The following is a 23,941-nucleotide window of genomic DNA, read 5'->3' as shown; positions in this document are numbered from 1 at the left end:
CTAAATAAAGAGGAGATGCAAGATTATTTCTAATCTAAAACATCTGAATTGACAATGTATTAAGTATATATTAATTTATAAAGCAATATATATTCTGATGATGACCAAAACATATATGTAAAATATAGTGTGGGTAGGTTGGTGGTGGGAATTCGTTTGTCTTTGTAATGTCTTTGTATTTTTTTTTGTATTGTCTTTATATCTCTGTTTAAAACTCAATAAAAAAAATTAAAAAAAAAAGAAAAAAAAAAGAGATAGATGGTAGAAGATAAACAGAGAATAGATCTAACTATCTATGTACAGTATCTACTTATGCATTATTTATATATCATATACCATGGACTAGCTGGACACCCATGCTTCTCTATGAAACTATGTGAGTGGGCTTGATAAATTGAAACTTAAAGCCTGAAACTTAATGTAGAATGTGTAACTCCGTAGCATCAGAGCGTGGTAATATAAGACAACTGACAGTTGGAACAAAGGGGGAGGGGGATGTCCCAGCCCACAGGTCGGATGAGTCATGTGCTGGCCACGCCCAGTTTAGCAAAGGGGTGTGTTAATATAAGGCAACTAGCAGTTGGAACAGAGTTCTTTTCAGGTGGGGAGGAGGAGTAGAACGTCTAACTCCTTACCATCAGATCATGTGAATATACTGTATATGAATATACTATATATGGAATAGTATATAGTATATAGTCATTTCAAAAAATCCTTTTTTAGCAAGCACCTAGAAGCCAAGAGGAACATATGCTCCAAGTTTCAAGTTTGTAGGCTTTACCGTTCTGGAGATTTCATGATTTCCCCAAAAATAAGACCTAACCAGAAAATAAGCCCTAATAGGTCTTCTGGAGCAAAAATTAATATAAGACCAGGTCTTATTTTTGGGGAAGCACAGTAGATAGATGTATCATATCTACTCTCTCTAAATATTGTTTTTGAAAAATAATCATTTACATTAATCAACTAAGATGGATAACTTTAGGAATATAAACAAAGTGAATTGTTATTACTAGGGCCGTCTTGTGGTCTGGAATTTTATTTATTTACATAGCTGCCCATCTCACAAAACGTGACTCTGAGTGGCGTATAAGAATTGAATAATAAATATAAAAAACATAAAATCCAGATGAAAATAAACATTATCCAAACAGATATACTAACCCCAGTCAAAGGGAGGATGAGAATGAATATTTAGCAATGGAACCGTCTGAGCATATCTCCCGTTGAACTCATGGCGTGATCATATAACCAGGTTTTGAGGGATTTCCAGAATATCAAAATGGATGGAGCTAATCTAATTTTAGGGGGAAGAATGTTCCCTAAGGAATGCACCATGACAGAAAGCCCTGGAGTCATTAAATATAGATCTGTAGCCGATGGTAGTCACCGCGTGCCTTCTCTGCCAGATCTAATGGGGCAAGCTGATATCACTGGGGAGAGGCATGTCCCTCAGATATTCCCTTTTTCTAGGTTTCAAAATGGTTATGGTGCAGGAGAAGGTTAAAAAAAAAACTAACCTAATGCTTTTATACATTTTTATTTTATTCAAGAGATTAAGATACAAGATCCAAAAGAAAAAAATCTAGACAAAACAAATCTAGACAAGAACATTAAAAATGTGAATTAAAATGGATAAAAAGCAAAAACACGTATTATTCTCCCCTAGTTGAACACTGACAAATCTATTGCAACAATAATAACTTCCCCCTCTTGCAGAAGAGGTCCCAAATTTATAAACTTCTATATCTATTTGCAACCCGATTGACCTGTCATACATTGAATAAATGAGGAAAAAATGTTGTTAAACGATAGCAAAGTTAAAGTTCAAGACCCTCTTTTAACAATCTATTATTGAAATTTGCTCATAAAAAAATCTACAAAATAGAATAGAATAAAATTCTTTATTGGTCAAGTGTGATTGGACACACAAGGAATTTGTCTTTGGTGCATAAGCTCTCAGTGTACATAAAAGCTATAAATGATAAACCATAATCATAGTCATCATAAAAATGCATTCATCATGAATCATAAGATACAACACTTAGTGATAGTCATAGGATATTAAATAAGCAATCAACATAAATCATACTAGGAAAACTAAATAAAATAATATAAATTGTACAGATACAAGCAACAAGGTTATAGTCATAAGTACAAATGGAGATAGGTAATAGGAAGGATGAGAATAATGATAGGAATACAGTCTTAGTAAATAACTTGACAGTGTTGTGGAAATTAGCGTGATGGCATTCGGGGGAAAAAACTGTTCTTGTGTCTAGTTGTTCTGGTGTGCAGTGCTCTATAGCGTTGTTTTGAGGGTAGGAGTTGAAACAGTTTATGTCCAGGATGCGAGGGGTGTGTAAATATTTTCACAGCCCTCTTTTTGACACATGCAGTATACATCTCCTCAATGGAAGGCAGGTTGGTAGCCATTGTTTTTTCTGCAGTTCTAATTATCCTCTGAAGTCTGTGCCTGTCTTGTTTCTTATCTACCACAGATCACCCCAATCATTATCTCTGATCTACCCAGGATCAAATACCCTCATTTGGCTCTTAATGATGAACTTTTTCTGCTGCTAGAAGAATATCTCTTTTTTAGATCAAGATACTCAGATTCACTACAGTGGGGGAAAAAATTACATAAAACTGAGATCATTTGTGTGTGTTTCTTTTTCTTCCTCTTCCTTTCTATAGGGAGAACAAGGTGTTCCAGGAGAACAGGGTCCAATCGGACCAGCTGGGCAACAGGTACATTAAGCTAAAATGAAACCACTAAACTAGTTCATATATTGATATATAATAATAATAACTTTATTGTTATTGTATGTGTATACACAGTATACCCAAACAACGAAATTCACTTAACACCCAAAGACCAGGTCCAACATACATAACAATCCCCAAACACACTCTGACCCACCACAAATTCCCCGCCCCTCAACCACCCAAACATCTACACAACAGACCAAGTAATATTGTCCAATAGCTCACTGATGGTGGCCCTTTAGTTCATTGTTGAGTGCAATTATAGCTCTGGGATAAAAACTATTCAGAAAACATGTAGTCCGAGTTTTAATTGTTCTGTATCTTCTGCCAGAAGGCAACAATCCAATATATGATAGGGTGATACAAACTATTCATAGGACCACTGCTTAAGACATTAATACAGCTAACCTAAAGTCCTCTTGTACTGCCTGAATTGGCAATCCCAACTGAGCTGTCTTTTCTGTATGGATTTGCATGCTTAGACCATGTGAGGAGATGGCCATCCCATTCCCAATGCTTCAAGAGGACATGCTCACTTCAGTGGTCTCCTTCAAAGTCAGATGATAAACAACTAGAACTGATCTTTAAGAGGTTTACAAGTTAATATCCATCCATCTCACTCTTTCTCTCTCTCTATTCCCATCTTCGGAGTGAAATCACAATGGTTAGACAATATGGAATGAGTTTCGGAATGGAACTGATTCAGTGGGGATAAATATATCTAAGATGATCTTGATTTTCTGAAATAATATAAAAACAAACATCCATTGTTTATAGATAGAAGTAAAAAAAATACATCAAACACATATTCTAAGATTAAATTTGTCTGTATTGTTTCCATAATCCCAAATAATTCTAATCATCAAATCAACTTTTCAGTGTTTTTTTTTTATTTTCAATAGGAATAAATATATTATATATGTATATGTTTTCTGAGGTTTTCGCAGGTGTTTGTATGTAGGTCTTTGGTTATTCGGGTTTTCTCCCGCGTAAAATTGGAAGTGTCTTGGCGACGTTTCGACAAAGTCTCATTCGTCATCTTCAGGCTGGTGTTTTCGGCTTCGTGCTCCTTCATTGCTCCTAGAAGCACGAAGCCGAAAACACCAGCCTGAAGATGACGAATGAGACTTTGTCGAAACGTCGCCAAGACACTTCCAATTTTATGCGGGAGAAAACCCGAATAACCAAAGATATACATACATACATACATACATATATTTGTTTTTCTTTCTTTTTCGTAGGTTTTATGTGTATTTCTCTAGCCACACCCTCATAAGATGAGGGTATGGCTAACTGATGAGGCCTTATAAGGCCGAAATAGATATATATATATATACACACACACACAGACACACACACACACAGACACACACACATATATAGTATTGACTTTAACCATGTGTACTTGAATATAGAATAAATAAATGTTGTAATCTGTCACTCATTCTGACTGAATTTAAGATTCTAGGAACAGCTATTGTTGATCATGAGAAAGACTTCATGCTTTTCCAGTATAATCAATTGCTGGTCATGGAAAGTCCAATATAATTGTTATGATCATTATGAACTAACATATCAGAGTAATAAATATCTTCCATAAATGTAACTTTATTTCTTCTTCATTTTTTTTAAAAAGGATCTGCTATTTGTGTTTGAAAGTATCATCTGTGTCTTCTTCTTGGTTGGCCAGATTGTTGGCCAGATTGTTGTGACCGACAACATTATAACTTTCATTTGCTATTCATCTTATTGTTATCACATCTCCAAGTTCTTTTAAGTGGATTGCTGAGCAGGAATGGATGCCCTTAACACTTCTCCTTTCCTTTTGCTTCTGTTCCTTTTGAACAAATAATATCCTTTAAAATCAGATGATAAAGACCTAAGTATCTCAGCTTGATGCTCAGGTGTTATTATCTTTTAGTGAATGAAACCAAGGAGCAGCACTATTTTCCTTCAGCTATGAAAGCTCCTTCCACAGCTATCTTGGCATGAGGTCAACTTGCTTTGTTGACTGCCTGAGCTTCTGCCTCTTTGACTCTTCTATCTACTAGACTGAACCTTTGTTTCTTTTCTTTAGGGTCTGAAAGGACAAGAAGGGGAAGTAGGTCAACCTGGACCTCCAGGAGAAATTGTAAGTAACTGCCTTAAGAATATATATTCTTTTCTAGGTAGATCAAGGTTTAACAAACACTTGGATACTTAAGAGCTTTTCCATATCTGAACCAGCGTCATTGCAATGTTGATATTGTTCTGTCCCCGTCCCCACACACACACAAACAGCCAGCCAGGGGTTAAAGAAGTACTCGGCACACACAAGGTTCATTATCAGGAACTTGGCAGCAATACGATAACTGTCTGCCAAGTGCTTTACTACAAGAAGAGGGAGTGTTCCTCCACCAGATAACACCAACAAATACCCACAGTTTTCAAAAACAGTCCAGCTCAAACAGAAATCTTCAGCAGATCAGGCGTTGTACAAAGTGACTAGCCAGAAGTTAGCTTTGTCCGTCACAGAGTCTAAATGGCCACCACACTCTCTTATATAGCCTGTGGGGTGTGGTCCAGTGACTCAGCTTAATCCCTGGCACGCCTCCTCATCTGCTGCAAACGTTTATCTCGCCTTCGTTGGCGTGGATCCAGGAATGACTTATCACCCTCATCGCTGTCATCGGAGACACCTGGCTCCTGGTCAATCTCCTCTCCCTCGGCAGACACCTGAGGCATTGCCAGAGAGGAGGGGCCTGGAGAGGGAGGCCTGGCCGGCTCCTCTCCTTCATGTTCGGGGCCTTTTTCCTCCGATAAGATGGGCTCGGGAGTCGGAGCCACAACAGATATTGGGAATAAATGTTGGGTATGAGCATCAATATATTCTTCAAACCTGTGGCTATGATTTATTTTAACAGGGTCCCCCTGGACCTGAAGGACCATCTGGCCCACGTGGTTTGCCTGGGAATGTGGTACGTATACAATGGCCGAAAGGAGAAGGGCGGTATAGAAATTTGAATAATAAATAAATAAATAAATAAATAGTTTCTTATCTGACAGAAGAGTAATTCTGAATTTGGTCAACAGCTAAACCCACACTGATTGTTCTGGTGGCACAAGTTTATCACCTTTGAAGGGGATAGAATTTTACCTCTATCAACTGCTCCTACAACCTGCATTATTTCCTCCTTGAAACCTGTTTTCCACCACCCCCTCCTCATCCTCTTCCTCCTCCTCCTCCTCCTTCTTCCTCTTTTACCACTTCAGATGTCAAGGGAGATACAAAGTTCTGATTCCTGGTCTTCTGGAAGCCTCAGCCACTGTTATTTGATGCTGTGGTAGTGTGCCTTTAACGTTGTCTCTCCATCCTCTTCTGGGTCTGCCTCGTATTCTTTGACCTTCTCCTCCTCCTTTTGTATATGTCTTCTCCTCCTTTTCTTCTCCTCTTCTTCTCCTTCTTTTGTATATGTCTTGCACAGTATGGAAACCCATCTTATTAGTTCTCAAATTACAACTGGTCACTTATGATGGACTGAAAAAAAAGTTATTTATGTCCCATCTTCAAATTTATAACTGCTACATATTCCTTACAGTGAGGGGTATTTTGGCTGCTTGGCAACCAACTTGCAGCATCTTTCAGTCATATAATTGTGCTTTGCAACTATTTTGCTATTTTCCAGCAAAAAGCTCCTATTGGATAAGATAGATTTGGACTATACAATCATGTGATTTGCTTAATCATCACATGACTCATTTAGTAACTGTCATAAAACTGTCATAAAATCAAGTCCAGTCACATGGTGACATGACTTATGACTTCAATGATTTACAACCAAAATTCCAAGCTCATGTGGTTGTAGATTGAGGACTATTTGCATTGCATTTGAAAATGCTCCAACTAGCTCGGATCTATCCATAGACTTTGATGGAAATGGCCAAACATTTGGAGAAATTTTACTAGATTTATTAGAATTTACAGAATCATAAAATGTTAGGATTTGAAGGGGTCACTAAGGCCATTGAATCCAGTCCCCGACTCAGTGCTGAAATGCCAATGAAAGCATCCATGATGGGTACTATGTAGTTTTTTCTTCAGAGGGATACAATCAAGATCAAGTGAGGTACTAATACCACTCTATAAAGCCTTAGTAAGACCACACCTAGAGTACTGCATCCAGTTTTGGTCACCATACTATAAAAAAGATGTTGAGAATCTAGAAAAAGTGCAAGAGAAGAGCAACCAAGATGATTAGGTGACTGGAGACTAAAACATATGAAGAGCAGTTACAGGAACTGGGCATGGCTAGTCTAGTGAAGACAAGGATCAGGGGTGACTTGATAGCAGTCTTCCAATATTTGAGGGGCTGCCACAGAGAGGAGGAAGGGGGTCAAGCTATTTTCCAAGGCACTTGAAGGCCAGACAAGGAATAATGGATGGAAACTGATCAAGGAGAGAGATTCAACCTGGAAATAAGGAGAAATTTTCTGACAGTGAGGACCATCAACCAATGGAACAGAAGTTGCCTTTGGAAGTTGTGGGAGCTTCATTACTGGAGGCTTTCAAGAAGAGATTGGACTGCCATTTGTCAGAAATGGTGTAGGGCAGTGATGGCTAACCTTTTTGCCGTCATGTGCCAAAAGCTGGGGGAGTGCAGGGTGGTTGCGCGTGTGCTTGCCCACACCCATAATTCTATGCGCCCTACCCGCCATGCATGCATGTGCAACCCCCCCATGTCATGTGATAGCACGGCGGGCCCGATAGGCCCGTTTTCTGCCCTCCCCAGGCTCCAGAGGCTTTCTAGGAGCCTGGGGAGGGCAAAAACAGCCTTCCCCACCTCCCCAGAGGCCCTCTGGAGGCCAGAAACAACCCCTTTGCTGACTTCCGTTGGGCCCGGAAGGCCCAAAAATCAGCTGGGCAGCATGCACATGTGCGCCGGAGCTGAGCTAGGGCAATGCTCATGTGCCCACTGATATGGCTCCCCGTGCCACCTGTGGCACGCGTGCCATAGGTTCACCATCACGGGTGTAGGGTCTCCTGTTTGGGTGAGGGTTGGACTAGATGACCTACAAGATCTCTTCCAACTCTGTTAATCTGTTAAACTCATCCAACGAAAAGGAGTCCAACCCCTTTCTTGCAGTCCGTTTAAACAGTTCTAATGATTCAAGATTTTTTTCTCAACATGCATCTGGAATCTACCTCCCTCCCTGTAAAGTAACTGCAAGGAGCAGATTTCCTAAAAAGCTCTGAAATATTTCTCTGGCTGTTTCCATGCAGCGCCATTTTGTCGGAACAAGTCATCTTCCCAATAAAAGGAAAGGAACTTTGTGTGCCAAAATGATCCTTGCTGTTTTCTTATCCTTTTTCTCTCCGCTTCGAAAGAGCGATGGGACCCAGGTCACATTCTTTGAAGAAGGATTGGAGTCTGTTGTAAACATGCAAGACACAAAGCTATATTTTACTTCAACATGCAGCTGCGAGGATGTCTTTAATTGCTCTTGGATGAAAAAATGCAGCATTTGCTGCACAATGTAGCATACAAATTTTTATGATAAACAGTTTGGAGATATTATTTTAATGGGAAATGATGTACAAATGTCATAAGGGAATAAACGTGGAACATTTAATAAAAATACCACGACATAATAATCATGGGAAGTAATTAAAGGGATGATTACAAATAATTTCCATTAGTTTGTTTATTTGTTCATTTATTTATTTGTATCCTACCTTTATTTATTTATTTTTACAAATAACTCAAGGTAGTTAACCTATCCAACACACTTCCTCCTCCTATTTTCACCACAACAACCCTGTGAAGTGAGCTGGGCTGAAATATAGTGACTGGCCCTGAGTCACCCAACTTGCTTTCAGAGCTTAAGGCAGGGCTACAAATCACAATTTCTTGCTGATTGGTCCAAAGTCACCCAACTGGATTTCAGGCCTAAGGTGGAACTAGAATTCACAGTGCCTTGTTTTCTAGCCTGGTGCCTTAACCATTAGACCAAACTGGCTCTTCATGTTTATTGTTGCAAATAATCTAATTTTTCACACACCTGAATTAAGCTCATATCATTTCCAATCAACCTGTTCAATAGCAAAATTTGATTTGTTGCATGTTATTTTCTTTACAGGGTATACCAGGAGCTGATGGTCAGCCAGGAATTGATGGAGAAAAAGGAGAAAAGGTGAAAAGATGGATCCACAGCTAAAGTGTAATGGTTATTTGCAGGAGGGAAAGGGTGAGGGTTAAACATTAAAAGAATTACAGGTAGTCCTTGACTTATGGCCACATTTGGTTATCCTCGCTAAGTCACTAAAAGAGTTGTGCCTGATTTAATGATCTTTTTGCCATTGTTATTAAGCAAATCATCATTGTCATTAAACAAATCATGATATCATTAAGCAAATCTGACTTCTACTATTGACTTTGCTGTTGGAAGATCCCTGGGAAGGTTGCAAATGGGGATCACATGATTTGGATATGTTGCACAACCATTGTAAATACACAATAGCTGTCAAGTGTTCAAATTTTGACCAGGGGACACTGGGACGGTCGTAAGGGTGAGTAATCAGTTTTTTCAGTGCTTTCATAACTATGAATGGTCATTAAATGGAGCTGAGTGTTTACTGGCCAGATGCCTTTCCTGTCGCCAATGAGGAGTTTTGTTCAGCAGATATATTCTCATTGTGTCCAGAGAGAGAAATATCTGCCTCTACCTAGGATTGAACTCACAGCCTCCTGATTGTCAGGCGAGAGCTCCACCTCTAGGCCACTACACCACTCTCAAGGACTACCTGTATAATGTCATCAAATGCTGTATCTTATACTTGGCATCAAACATTGTGATGCTATTACGTAATGGTGGCATTTGCCTGATGAAATAACACTGTATGTGTCATCATTTTGGCTTGCTAAAGATACTGCTTAAATAATATGCAAACCTTATTATGCATTAAATAAAGCAGTTACCCGTACACTATTTTATCTCCTCTATCTGATGTTGTACATGTCAAATATTGTCCTGTACTAGCTGAACAGCAGTAAGCAGGGTAGCAATTAGCACTCTTCAGACAGTTTTATTAGCTGAGCCATAATAGATAATGCTAGAGCTATCAGTTGTAAATTGGATAGAGAAAGCTCTGCAGGGAAGCTCTTCTTGTAGTTTGTAGCTGTGGTTTAAACACAGCCAAGAAGAGACTGTCTGATAGTCTAAGGCCAAAGAAGTCTACAATATCCAGGCTGGGGGTTGTAATCCCAACAACTGCTTGTAGGACAAGGAATAAGGAGAAATCAAGGATGTGAAGCCAGAGAAATGCAGGTCTAACATTGCAACCAGAGCTGGTTCAGACCAGTTTGTGTGAACCGGTAGGGGTGACCTGCGGGTGGGCACAATCCCATCCTATATCACTGTGTTTTTGACACTGCATGCATATGTGGACAGTGTGCGCGAGCAAATTGCTGCATTGTTTGATACGCGCTCACATTTCCGGAGCTGGGCGAACCGGTTGCTACGGTATGTGAAGCCCACTTCCGATTCCAACTAGAGGAAAGGAGTTTGAACCATTGTATAATGAGAGCAGTGATGGCAAACAAGGGAGTGTGTGTGTGTGTGTGTGTGTGTGTGTGTGTGTGCGCGCCCCTGGGCCACTATCCGGAAGAGTAGCAGCCCAGGACGCATGCATGTGCCCAAAAATGAACTCCTGGTTTCAGCTACTGAAGTTCCGGGTTCAACCAGCTACTCTTCCGGGTTTCTGGTGTACATATGCATGTGACAATCAGCTGGCCGGCACACATGCTCACGAAGGAAAATGGAAGACCAGGTCGTCATGCAAAAAGGCCAGCTTATTGTCGTGCGTGCATGCGCACCAGAAACCCGGAAGAGGAACGGGCGACACCGTGCGTGCCAGGCGACATGGCTCCAGGTGCCACTTTGGGCACGCGTGCCATAGGTTCGCCATCACAGAATTAGAGGATTGAATGCCTTGTCCTCTAAAGGAGATATGCCAATGTTGGCTGCTCAGCCCTCCTTAGCTAGCCATGTGTTTTAGGGCTTCCAGGTTCCCAAGTTGAAGATTCGACTCCTTATTCTCCAAATTGGTAATCATCATCTTCAAGCCTTGGTAGTACAGGGGTTTAAGGCACCCTGTTATTAAGCTGGTTATTAAGACCAGCTGCCTGCAATTACTGCAGGGTTCGAATCTCGCCAAGGCTCAAGGTTGACTCAGCCTTCCATCCTTTCTAAGGTAGGTAAATTGAGGACCCAGTTTGTGGGGGCAATAAGCTGACTTTGTATAAATATACAAAAGGATGAAGGCTATTGCTGAGCACATTGTAAGCCGCCCTGAGTCTTCGGAGCAGGGCGGCATATAAATCAAATTTAAAAAATAATAATAATTGGGTCTCAGTCATCATTCCCAGGAAGCTCATAGCGTATTTGCTACCTAACTACAGGCTGAGACTCTGCCTCTTCGGCTTCAAAATCAGAAAAAAAAAATATGATACACACTTTTCCTTTTGCTAGCCTTCACATGGACAGTCCAAATGTCTGCAGTAAAGGAAGGATTTAGCATTTCTGTTTCCAAGACCTGAAATTGGGTGCTGTTGTGATATTGGCTCCTCCAAAACCATGGACATCTGCAGGGGTGACAAAGGAGGACAAATGATGATGTATGTCTGATGATCTCATCATGCAAATGGTACACCCTGGATACTTGTGCCAGACATCACAATCTGATTTTATAATTGTTCCATTTGTGATGACATCATCATTACACAGGGTCTTTTTGAGATCATCATGCCAAAATCAATGGTTTTTGGTCATTCCTAAAGGTGCTTTTTTTTTTTTTCAAGAGGCAACTGGACTTTCTTATTTTGCTTTGAAGATGTTTCACTTCTCATCCAAGAAGCTTCTTCAGCTCTGACTGGATGGTGGGGAAGGGAAGGATCCTTCCCAAACAATACAGCTCCTCATTTTACCAACCTCGGAAGGATGGAAAGCTGAGTCAACCTTGAGCCAGTGGGAGTCGAACTGCCAGATTGCTGGCAGCCGGCAGTCAGCAGAAGTAGTCTGCAGCACTGCACCACTATGGCTCATTTTGCTAGCCTGTTCTGACCCAGCTCCCCAAACACCACAAACCTTCTGATGTGAACTCAAAAGATTCTTTTCTTAGGAGTTTCTCTCGCAGGCTAACAAGTCCATCCAGCTGGAAAATGAATAGCTGTCTGCCACATCTCTGCCCCCTCCTTTTATCCCCAGAGCTAGGGTGGGGCCTCGCTAGCAGTGGTGGTTCTTCCATCCCAAGGTCCGGCCCATAGATTTCCACTGCTCTCCTCTCCTCTGCCTTCTGTGCATCCGTGAGTCAGGCACTGGACCCAGCTGTTCGTCCTCTTCCTCATCAGCCACCTCCAGACCTGGGGTCTGTTGACTCTTCATCTGAGGGCTGACGGATGGCCCAGGCTCCACCTCTCTCTCTCTCTCTCTCTCTCTGCCAGCTCCATTCCCTCTTCCCCCTCAGAGTTCTCAGGTTGCCATGATGCTGGCCCTGACTTCCATGCCTCCTCCTCCTCTGATTTGGCAGATGGAGGGAATTGCGTCTTCCAGGCCACAAAATTGTCTTAAGGATGTATTTTCCACATCCTATATTTACCTCATTAGTGATCACTTGGTTTCATTATTTCTTTGCCATGCAAGTAGATAATGGATGGATAAACCGAATAAATTCCATGCTTGAAGGAAAACTGGCACAATGAGGTTATTAAAAATCCATGCGATGTAAATAAATATTTGCAATCCAAATACTGAAGTGCTTATATTGATTTCCACAAAGTTTTTAGGAGAAAGTTCTAGAATTTTGTCTTGGCTTCTTTATTTACCAGGTGATGAGCAATCCAGAGTCCTTCCCAGTCTGAGTGAAAACCTTTGATGTTGATTAATGAAATAAGCAGAAGATACTGCCTGCCTCGTAGCCTGTCCTAATTGTCATCTATTCACATTGTCTTTTCTGCAGGGAGAACCTGGTAAGGAAGGAAAATCAGGTCCACCTGGGCCTACAGGTGAACCAGGAGCTGTTGGAGAACCTGGATTACCTGGAAAGGGTCGAGATGGAGAAAGGGTAAATTTAATTCCTAAACTTGTGCAAGCAGATACTTATCATATGTTTCAGAGTATACGACGCACCAGAGTATTAGACGCACCATAGTTTTCAGGGAGGAAAATAAGAAAAAAGCTGATTGGCAGGTGGATCGGCCTCCTGGAATACCGTCAATCAGCTGTTTCCAGAGGTGAATTTTAGCAACAGGTTCCTTGGTTGTGAGCTCTGTGCCTTGCTTTTTTTTCTGCCTCTGAAACTTCTGAAACTCAGAACAAAACTTTTTTTCTGCCTCTGAAAGCCTCCGAAACAGAGCTTCAGAAAAAAAGCCTCTGAAGCTTTGTTTGGCGGCTTTTTTTCTGAAGCTCTGTTTGGGGGCTTTTTTTTTCTGAAGCTCTGTTTGGCGGCTTCTTTTCTGAAGCTTCATTTCTGATGCTTTTTTCAGCCTCTGAAACCTCCATTTTGAGAAGCTGGGTGGGGCTACATTCGGAGTATAAGACGCACCCAGATTTTCACCCTCTTTTTTGGGGGAAAAAGTTGCGTCTTATACTCCAAAAAATATGGTACTTAAGAAAACTCTTGAGACTCCCTTGGATTGCAAGGAAATCAAATCAGTCCATCCTAAGAGAAATCAACTCTGACTGTCCTTTGGAAGGACAAATGCTGAAGTTGAATTAGGTTCTTTGGCCACCTAATGAGAAGAGAGGATTCATTGGAAAAGAAGCTGATGTTGGGAAAGATGGAAGGCGAAAAGAAGAAGGAGATGGCCGAGGAGGAGATGGTTAATTAGTATCATTGACACAATGAATATGAATTTGGGCAGACTCCAGGAGACAGTGGAGAATTGGGAGGGTGGGGTCGGGCATGCTGTGGGACGTGAGGTTGCAAAGAGTCAGGCACAACTTAGTAACTGATCAACAAAAGCTTGTCAGTTTTGGAATGGTCCGATTGAACCAATTTACTCATTTTGTGAGTTATAATTCTATTCCACAGTATTCTCTACTACTTTGTCATTGGTATACTTGAACAATTTTTTTAAAAATTTGCATTTTCAGCTGTCATCCCTTCTCCTATGAACTGTTGCCCAGAAACACAATATCAGGAAGAAGCATATTAAAAAGACTATGTCAGAAATGCTGCTACTATTATTCATTCCTGTCAAGTTTTAATTTGATTGGGTTGCATGCATCCTTCTGCATCCTGGCAACCGTTAGAGGAAAGAAACTGAAATTGGAAGAACAATAGGTTGGAACAAATTATGAAATTAAAGACGAGAGCACAAAATTGGTGAACTCCTGCAAACACAATTAGGCAAGCTTCTCTGTAATTCGACGGTTGTGTTTGCCAATGATTTAGTGATGGACATAGCTGCTTTTCTGGGTTCATGAACTACACTGAATCATCAACGAACCAGTGGTGGGTTGCTACCAGTTCGCCCCGAATCAGGCGAACCGGTAGCAGCGGTGGTGGGAAGCTCCGCCCACCCACCCGGACACTTCTGTGCATGCGCAAAAGCGTAGTGCATGCATGGACACATGCGCGCATGAGCAAACCAGTAGCAAACTAAATTTGCTAAGAGTCTTGGTAGTACAGTGGTCTAAAGCACCCTGTTATTAAGACCAGCTGCCTGCAATTACTGCAGGTTCGAATCTCGCCAGGCTCAAGGTTGACTCAGCCTTCCATCCTTTCTAAGGTAGGTAAATTGAGGACCCAGTTTGTGGGGGCAATAAGCTGACTTTGTATAAATATACAAAAAGGATGAAGGCTATTGCTTAGCGCATTGTAAGCCGCCCTGAGTCTCCGGAGAAGGGCGGCATATAAATCATTTTTTTTTAAAAAAAATTGAAACCCACTACTGCAACGAACCCAATAAGCTGGGTTTGTAGAAGTGTTATGCCATACCTACACACACACATGCGCGCCAAACCCTAAATAAAGTTAAAACTAAGTGAGATATGTGCGAACAGAACCCACGTGTAAATTTGGAAGAAGAAAATTTATTAAGCACCCCATACAATTGACTCCAAAGGGAAGCTAATTATTGGAAGACTGCAGACGAAATATTGACTAGGCTTTTAGGAAACAAACAATATTTTTTCATTTATTTAATATATATGCCACCCATCTCACTCTAAAAAGTGGATAGCGGAGGAGATTAAAGGAATTTGACGGACACATAGGAAATGAGTACTGTCAATCGGTCTCCCTCTAAAAGAGGATATGCAAATTACTTCCTCAAACTTAAAGGCCCCTATTACATTCTGTTCAGTTTGAAAAAGAAAATCTGATTACTTGGTACACAAAGTATTATCATTTCACTCCAAATTATTATTATTATTATTATTATTATTATTATTATTATTATTTAATCTTTAGTGAGATTCACAGCCTTTGAGGCTGGTTAATAGCTCAGCAGCTCGAGTCCTAACCAAGGACCTAGGAACTGTTAAGGTATCGTCGGAGGATATAAGCTCTTCCGAGTAAGGTGGTTTTTTGTAGAGTCAAAATGTTCAAGTCTGGCAAATTTAGAATTTCTAAATAGCGGGGTAGCCCTTTAGAAATTCTAAATTTGCCGGACTTGAACATATTATTATTATTATTATTATTATTATTATTATTATTATTATTATTATTATTATTATTATTATTATTATTATTATTTCCTTGAGCCTCTGGGAGGGCTAAAACAGCTTCCCCCAGGGTCTGGAGGCCAGAAACAGGCTTGTTTCTGGACTTCTGGAACCTCCGGTAGGCCCGTTTTTTGCCCTCCCAGACCCTCCACCAGGAGTGGGTTCTACTTACCTTTACTACCAGTTTGCAATGGGGTCGCGCGCACACACGCTCTTCTGTGCAAGCGCATGTACAGAAGCATTTTGATGACATTGGGGTCGGTGGGCAGAGCCTCCCACCAGTTTCACTACCGCTTCTATAGAACCGGTGTGAACCAGGGGAAACCCACCACTGCCCTCCACGCGGCCACCTGTATTTATCTGGAATGATGAACAGGCCATGTGGAGACTCCTGGGAGGGGCGAGGCAGGGTGGGAAGGGCGGGGTGGGTGTGGGCGTGGCCAGCCAGGGGTGGCATTTGGGGGTTCACCAAACTCCGGCGATCGTTGGCTAGAGGATCGCCCGAACCCTACCAAACCCCCAGGAGGTCACCCCTGAATGGGTTCCTCACATGCGTGTCCTTGAGAATGAGCAGTTTCAGGGCTGGAATTCATGTTCGTTTTCAGAGGTCTAATAAATGGATGCATTTGGCTTTCCTGTTGGGAAGATGGTGTTAACTTCTTTTATATCTGTGTGTCTTTCTAGGGTGAAAGAGGTCCACCAGGTTTACCTGGATCCTTTGGGCCTAAGGTGAGTACCTGCTTTGCCGTCCTATGATAAACTGAGATGCATTTGCAGACGAACAGGGCTGGCCAGACATTATTTCAGGAGGACAGAAATGAAAGATGTCATCTATTACCCCTACCCTGCTCAGATGAGTTCTCTACCCAAGGTCTCTCAATCAGATGTAATGACTTCCCACCTCTGCTGGTTGTAAAAATGCTGTTCAGTCCATGTATGGTCACTTCTGGCCATGGAATCTTGTGTTATGTTCAACAGAGGAGCCATAACTACAACAACATTGCTTTTTTCCTTCCTTCCTTCCTTCCTTCCTTCCTTCCTTCCTTCCTTCCTTCCTTCCTTCCTTCCTTCTTTCCTTCCTTCCTTCCTTCCTCCCTCCCTCCCTCCCTCCCTCCCTCCCTCCCTTCTTCCCTTCCTTCCTCCCTTCCTTCCACCCTCCCTCCCTTCTAGGGGTGGACTTCAAAAATTTTAGCAAGGGATACTCTGCCTGGTTTCTGGGTGGGCGTGGCCTAGTTGGCCTCCTGCACCATGGCGGGGGGGGGACTGTTTTTGTCCTCCCCAGGCTCCAGAGGCTTTTCTCGAGCCTCCCGGAGGGCGAAAACGGCCTCCCCAGGCTCTGGAGGCCAAACTTCCTGCAGGCCTGTTTTTCACTCTTCCTGAGCCTCTGTGCACACCCTGTACTTACCTGCATCCAAAACGGGCTGTGTGGGGGACTCCTGGCAGGGGTGGGGTGGGGTGGGAGGGGCCAGCCAGGAGGGGGATTTGGGGGTTCTCCAAATTGCACAGAATCTTAGCTAGAGGTTCTCCCGAACCCGTGCAAATCTCCAGCGGCCCACCCCTGCTCCCTTCCTTCCTTTTCCCTTTCTAATCCAAGCAATAGGAAGTGCTATGAAACTGTTGCCCTATTTTCCCCCACCCCACTTTTCAGAAGACCTTCCCACAGAAGGAAAGGCAGATGTACCTTTGTTTTCTGGCACAGCTGTGTGTGTGTGTGTGTGTGTGTGTGTGTGTGAGTGAGTGAGTGAGTAAGGCAAGGGAATCCACTAATCACAGACTTTGATCATAATGGTACAAGAGAGCTGGCCCCCATTGCAGCAAATTAGAGGAAGGGATTGAAATCTGGAAAAGGATTTTTAAAACCAGCTTCATTTTCAACCATTTACAAAGGCAAGAGATGAGATCTGATAGATACAACACAAAAGCTCTGATATTGTAGTATCGGGGCAGCATTAAACACAGCAGCTGTAAAACAATTGGGGGCTGATAATGAAATATCAGTTTTATCTTTTTTTAAACTGGAACTCATTTTTAATTGCAAAATAGCCATTTCTAGTTTGTCAGTGCAAATATTGATTTAAAGGTGAAGGTCACAGAGATGAAAATGAAATTTTCCACAAATTTGAATTTTTTTTTTTTGAATGACTTACGTTGGATTCCACTCTATTTCAAGTGAGTGTTTACCTCTTGAGAAGTAATAAATGCAATTTGTTTTAAAGCATTAAAAAGAACGTGAATCATCTTTGTGATAATTTTTCAATTATATTATATACAGCTAAAAAAATCCAGCATTTCCACAATTGTTAAATATAAGTGTTACATGTTTTTAACACTGAAAGATGAGTTCATTAGGTTTACATTTCAGTGTAGTTATACCCACATACTACAACAGTTCCTCAAACCTATGTAGAACCAAGAGCAAAATTATTTTTTCTGCTAAAGTCTGCAGTAGTTTAGAAATTAAAAAAAAGAAAAGAAAGAAACAAGGAAATAATGCTGATGATAAATTCTATCTTTTCTGTCCAGTAAGGAACTTATTTGCAAAAATGTAAGTTTAAAGAGACATTCATGTAAAATGCATGAATGTATACATCTTTATATTCCCACAACTCTTTGTAAAAATGAAAATATAGGAATAAGATGGAATTACTTTCAAATTGGAAAGACAAAGAACAGTAAAAATCACCTTAATCATATCTAGCCATCCCTACTTCTATTTCTGTATTATTTACTTACTTACTTACTTACTTACTTACTTACTTACTTACTTACTTACTTACTTACTTACTTACTTACTTACTTATCCTCTAACATATAACAGGATGAATTTCATATCCAAAAGTATAACCTAGTAAGATTGAGAGTGGAAGGGTTATTGACTCATAATAGACTACTAGTAAGGTTTGAAACAGTCCCTGTAATTTTCTTGGCAAGAATTCAGCAATGGTTTGCCATTGCCTCCTTCCTAGGGCTGAGGAAAAGTGACTGGTCCATGGTTTTTCAGCTAGCTTTGTACCTAAGGTAGGATCAAAACTCAGTCTCCCAGTTTCTAGTGTGGAGCCATTTACACTACACCAAACTGGTTCTGCATTAATCATAACTTGAAAATATCTAATACATAATCTCAGTTTAATAAATGTCTATGGAGATTCTCAGTCATCCAGGTCACGGTTGTCCCAAAGGTGCTTTTTCAAGAGGCAACTAGACTTACTTGTTTTTCTTTGAAGACGTTTCACTTCTCATCCAAGAAGAGCCTTGGTAGTACAGTGGTCTAAAGCACCCTGTTATTAAGACCAGCTGCCTGCAATTACTGCAGGGTTCGAATCTCGCCAAGGCTCAAGGTTGACTCAGCCTTCCATCCTTTCTAAGGTAGGTGAAATGAGGACCCAGTTGTGGGGGCAATAAGCTGACTTTGTATAAAATATACAAAAGGATGAAGGCTATTGCTTAGCGCATTGTAAGCCGCCCTGAGTCTCCGGAGAAGGGCGGCATATAAATCAAATTTAAAAAAAAAAAAGTGAAATGTCTTCTTCAGAGTTGAAGAAGCTTCTTGGATGAGAAGCATCCTTCAAAGAAAAAACAAGAAAGTTCAGTTGCCTCTTCAAAAAGCACCTTTGGGACTCAGTTTAATAAGCACTTTTGATAAGTCATTCTTCCCATAACTCACCATCCAGTGAATAGAATAGAATAGAATAGAATAGAATAGAATAGAATAGAATAGAATAGAATAGAATAGAATAGAATAGAATAATTTATTGGCCAAGTGTGATTGGACACACAAGGAATTTGTCTTTGGTGTATATGCTCTCAGTGTACATAAGGAGAATAAAATACATTCATCAAGAATAAAAAGATACAACACTTAGTGATAGTCAAGGTTACTAATAAGCAATCAAATCGTACTAGGAAACAAAAAATGTAATTGAAAGATACAAGCAACATGGTTATAATAATAAGTGGGAAAAGATAGATACTAGTAAGGAAGGTAAGAATAATAGTAATGCAGTCTTAGTAAATTATTTGACAGTGTTGTGGGAGTGAATGGCAATTGGGGGAAAAAAACTGTTCTTGTGTCTAGTTGTTTTGGTGTGCAGTGCTCTATAGCGTCGTTTTGAGGGTAGGAGTTGAAACAGTTTATGTCCAGGATGTGAGGGGCATGTAAATATTTTCACAGCCCTCTTTTTGACTCGTGCAGTATACAGATCCTCAATGAAAGGCAGGTTGGTAGCCGTTGTTTTTTCCACAGTTCTAATTATCTGTTGAAGTCTGTGTTTGTCTTGTTTGGTTGCAGATCATGTAGAGAAGACTGTGTTCTAACGTAACATGGATATAACATAATGAATATAATAGGTCTGTAAAATAAATTTATTGAAATATACACTATGTCACCTGTCCTTGTCAGGGAGATCGAGGCGCCCCAGGTGTTCCAGGTCAACCAGGAGATAGAGGAGCCCCAGGTGTTGGACTTTCAGGGCCACTAGTAAGTGTGGAACATATTACTCACTAATTTGTGATGGAGCTCAATGTGTATTTCAAAGGTGAATCATGTTTGGAATGGTAGATCCATGCAGTGGTGGGATTCAAATAATTTAACAACCAGTTCTCTGCCCTAATGACTACCGCTGGGTAGGTGTGGCTCAGTAGTCATGTGACCATGTGGGCATGGCCAACTCAACGTCACTCATGTCGATGGGCGTTTCGCCTTAGCTGTTACAATGTAATAAGGGTTAACCAGAGAGGCGGTTTCTGTAAGGAGCCTGGATAGCTCAACAGACTAAGCACTGTAATTTAACACCAGCTGTCTGCAATTAAAGTAAGATCGAATCTCGCCAGGCTCAAGGTTGACTCAGCCTTCCATCCTTTCTAAGGTAGGTGAAATGAGGACCCAGTTTGTGGGGGCAATAAGCTGACTTTGTATAAAAATATACAAAAAGTATGAAGGCTATTGCTTAACGCATTGTAAACCGCCCTGAGTCTCCGGAAAAGGGTGGCATATAAATCAAATTAAAAAAAATAAAATAAAAAACAAATAAAGATTAGGCTAGAAACACCAGAATGTTTCCTTCCTGCCTTCCTTACAGGATTAGCCCAACTGGTTCTCCGGACTGCTTAGAAAGTTAACAACCGGTTCTACCGAATAGGTGCGAACTGGCTGAATCCCACCACTGGATCCATGTCATCTATCTTTGGTGGGGCATGAATGATATCAATGCACACAACATAGAGACTGAGTTACCTGCATCTCCACCAGAAGCCAAAAAAAAAAAAAAAAAAAAATGCTGATTATTTGACCAATAGTGGATCTGTCATAACTATTCTTTTTTTTTTTTTAATCCTGCATCTTTAACATTTTCTGGGTAGCTTCTATTATTACAAATAGTATATTAATGTTAAAAATTAAGCAAGTGGCATAATTCATTGTAACATTAAAATTGTTCTGTAGAAAATTCACCACAGATAAAAGTAAAAAAAAAAAGGCTAAACATTATCCTTTGGTCAATCAGTCATATTCTGAGTCAAATCATTGATTAGGTTTTCAAAATCAATCCCATTTGATTTAGTCATTCCTATGAAGTGTCAAATTGTTTTTTAGGGGGGGAAAAATCTGCCTGTCTGTGGAAACATCCCAAACAATTTGAAAATAGTCAACTTTATGATTTAAGCAGACTTCTGGATTTTATTTGGAAAGGCAGTTCAGTTCTAAAATCACATTACCTTCAAATTCAATTCCATCTCCAACCTGAATGTTTGTAAAATTGTATAATTTTCAAAACAATTAGCCAGAAATGTAGCGAGGATTGTTTTGGATAACTATATCCACTGATTAACATGTAATTTCAGAATTTGTCACAATTGTAACATTCATTTGCTATTTATGTGCCCAGCTGTGTCTGAGTTGAGTGGCTACAAAAATTGAATAAATCAATATTTGTTTGTTTGTTTGTTTGTTTAAAAGTGAATGGTTATTATCCATATTTTTCAGGGACCTGTGGGACCTCCTGGAGACAAAGGGCCACCGGTACAGTAGGTCTTTCTAATTATATGCAGTATGTGGTAGGAAATAGGATGGAAATATTATTGTATTATATCATCTTTTGGTTTGCCAATGATAGTAGAAAATTCAGGTACATACAGTATCAGTAATATCAATTAGTATAGAAATATTGATGACTCTATTCTGTACATTCCCAAAAGTCCTGCCTTATGACATTGCTTATGATCTATAGGTATCCAGGTGCTAATGCCTTCTACAACTTCTGAGCATTTTGAGCAGAATACTCAAGAGCTGGATTATTATGGGTTTTATGAAAGGATAATTGTACTGATCGTCTCCATTTCCATACTCTGTTCATTTGCTGCCACATGATTGTGCCTCTTTAGAGAGATGGCAAAGCTGATAAACTTCTAGCTGTGTTTAAAAGGCATCAACAATGGATTTCCTACTCACCTATCCAAACACTAACTAGATCCAGGTTCCCCTCGCACGTATGTGCTAGTCGTTCCCAACACTAGGGGGTGGTGCTCAGCTCCGTTTCAAAGCCGAAGAGCCAGCATAGCCCGAAGACGTCTCCGTGGTCATGTGGCCGGCATGACTAAATGCCAAAGGTGCACGGAGCGCTGTTACCTTCCCACCAAAGGTGGTCCCTATTTTTCTACTTGCATTTTTTACATGTTTTCGAACTGCTAGGTTGGCAGAAGCTGGGACAAGTAACGGGAGCTCATCCCATTACGTGGCACTAGGGATTTGAACCACTGAACTGCTGACCTTTCGATCGACAAGCTCGGCATCTTAGCCACTGAGCCACCGCATCCCTTCTAGCTGTGTTTAGTGTGTGATAAAACGTAGCAAGTGACTGTTAATGAGTTGTGTGCTATGTGTTGACCGTTAGTTATTTTCTCCTTAAATCAAAGATATACATGAGGACGCAGAAGCACATGTGACAGAGAGCTTCAGTACTGTTAGCAAACTGCAATTTTAACATACGAGGAGAAATCATGAAATGCATGACCAAATATTATTGGAATAATTAGTAATTAATGCTTATAGAAGCATACGTTAATGATTTCTTTCCTTCCTTCTCATCTCTACCACTACTATTTAGAATGAGGTTGAAGATCAAGGATAATTCTTGCTTTAAATAAGTTTCTCCATCCAGGACATAATAAATTGTGGTATGTAAGCTTTGAGATAATGCATCACATTCTTTTCCCTGTTTCACCAGGGTCCTCGCGGCCTGCCAGGCATCCAAGGTCCCCCTGGACAAACTGGTCACGATGTAAGTGAAAAGTGGTGATTGTTTGTTAATTAATGAACTACAGCAGATTGTTGATTAGAAATCATTATACTAGTTTAAGTTTAAGTTTATTTATTTGCCAAGCATATATAAGAATACAGGTAAGAAGTATAAACATAATTTGAATACATGAAAAGAGTAAGTAAAAAGGAATATTAGGACAGGGACGGTAGGCACGCTGGTGCACTTATGCACATCCCTTACAGACCTCTTAGGAATGGGGTGAGGTCAACAGTAGACAGTTTAAGGTTAAAGTTTGGGGAGTTTGGGGAAGAAACTACAGAATCAGGTAGTGCATTCCAGGCATTTACCACTCTGTTGCTGAAGTCATATTTTCTGCAATTGAGTTTGGAACGGTTTACCTTGAGTTTGTATCTATTATTTGCTCATGTATTGTTGTGGTTGAAGCTGAAGTAGTCATTGACAGGAAGGACATTGTGGGAGATAATTTTATGTACTATACTTAGGTCAGACTGAAGCTGGCGTAGTTCTAGGTTGTCTAAGCCCAAAATTTGGAGTGGTGGCATAAGGTATTTTATTGCGGTTAGAGGAATGGAGGACTTTTCTTGTAAAATACCTCTGGACTCTCTTGATTGTATTTATGCCCGATATGCAGTGCGGGTTCCAGACAGATGAGCTGTAAGCATAATTTCCCTTATCCCTTCAAAACTAAAATAACAACAACACATGGACAATGCAGTTTCTATTTACTTTCCCGCTAGGACATATAAAAGAAAATTTTCATGAAATGCTTGAGTCAAAATTCCACTGTAAAACGGGAAGCAGATAATGGCTAAAGAACTAAGTGAATTGCTCATTGTGTGGTTTAGATTACCTCTTATAAAAATTCACAAACCATTTAAAGTTGAACATTTGAAAACATTCCCCAATAGCTTGTTGGCGAAGTAATCCCGCAGCAGTGTATAAAGTAAAGGTTAAAACATAAGATGTAATGTAATCATTTCAATAATGCAATATTGATGAAGCAACCCATATAATCAATAAATAGGACGAACTCCCTGTCTTAAAGGAAAAGGAAGTTTTGAGCAATGGGGAAAAAAAGTCTCAGGATTCTAACAATCCCACCTAAAGATGTGTGATTAACCACTAAAAACCCATTCTTTTAATAATATTGGATCTGCTTCCTAATGCCCAAGGTTGTGTAATTCAAATCA

The 23,941-nt window shown here is 40.4% G+C and overlaps 1 protein-coding gene across 1 annotated transcript in view; it reads left to right on the top strand.

The window, feature by feature from the left end:
- The window catches only part of COL22A1 (collagen type XXII alpha 1 chain), a 273,483-nt gene that overhangs the window by 191,519 nt on the left and 58,023 nt on the right, over positions 1-23,941 (top strand). Inside the window, exons 35-43 of the mRNA XM_060681819.2 lie at positions 2,698-2,751; positions 4,847-4,900; positions 5,673-5,726; positions 8,887-8,940; positions 12,764-12,868; positions 16,159-16,203; positions 19,874-19,951; positions 21,455-21,490; positions 22,695-22,748. Of these exons, the coding sequence (XP_060537802.2) occupies positions 2,698-2,751; positions 4,847-4,900; positions 5,673-5,726; positions 8,887-8,940; positions 12,764-12,868; positions 16,159-16,203; positions 19,874-19,951; positions 21,455-21,490; positions 22,695-22,748 (534 nt within the window). The remainder of the gene's footprint in view (positions 1-2,697; positions 2,752-4,846; positions 4,901-5,672; positions 5,727-8,886; positions 8,941-12,763; positions 12,869-16,158; positions 16,204-19,873; positions 19,952-21,454; positions 21,491-22,694; positions 22,749-23,941) is intronic.

The sequence above is a fragment of the Pantherophis guttatus genome, chromosome 3, assembly GCF_059756535.1.
Source record: "Pantherophis guttatus breed Tessera chromosome 3, ASM5975653v1, whole genome shotgun sequence".
Taxonomy (NCBI): Eukaryota; Metazoa; Chordata; class Lepidosauria; order Squamata; family Colubridae; genus Pantherophis; species Pantherophis guttatus.
The sequence above is the reverse complement of the archived record's forward strand: the minus strand, read 5'-3'. Positions and strand labels throughout refer to the sequence as shown.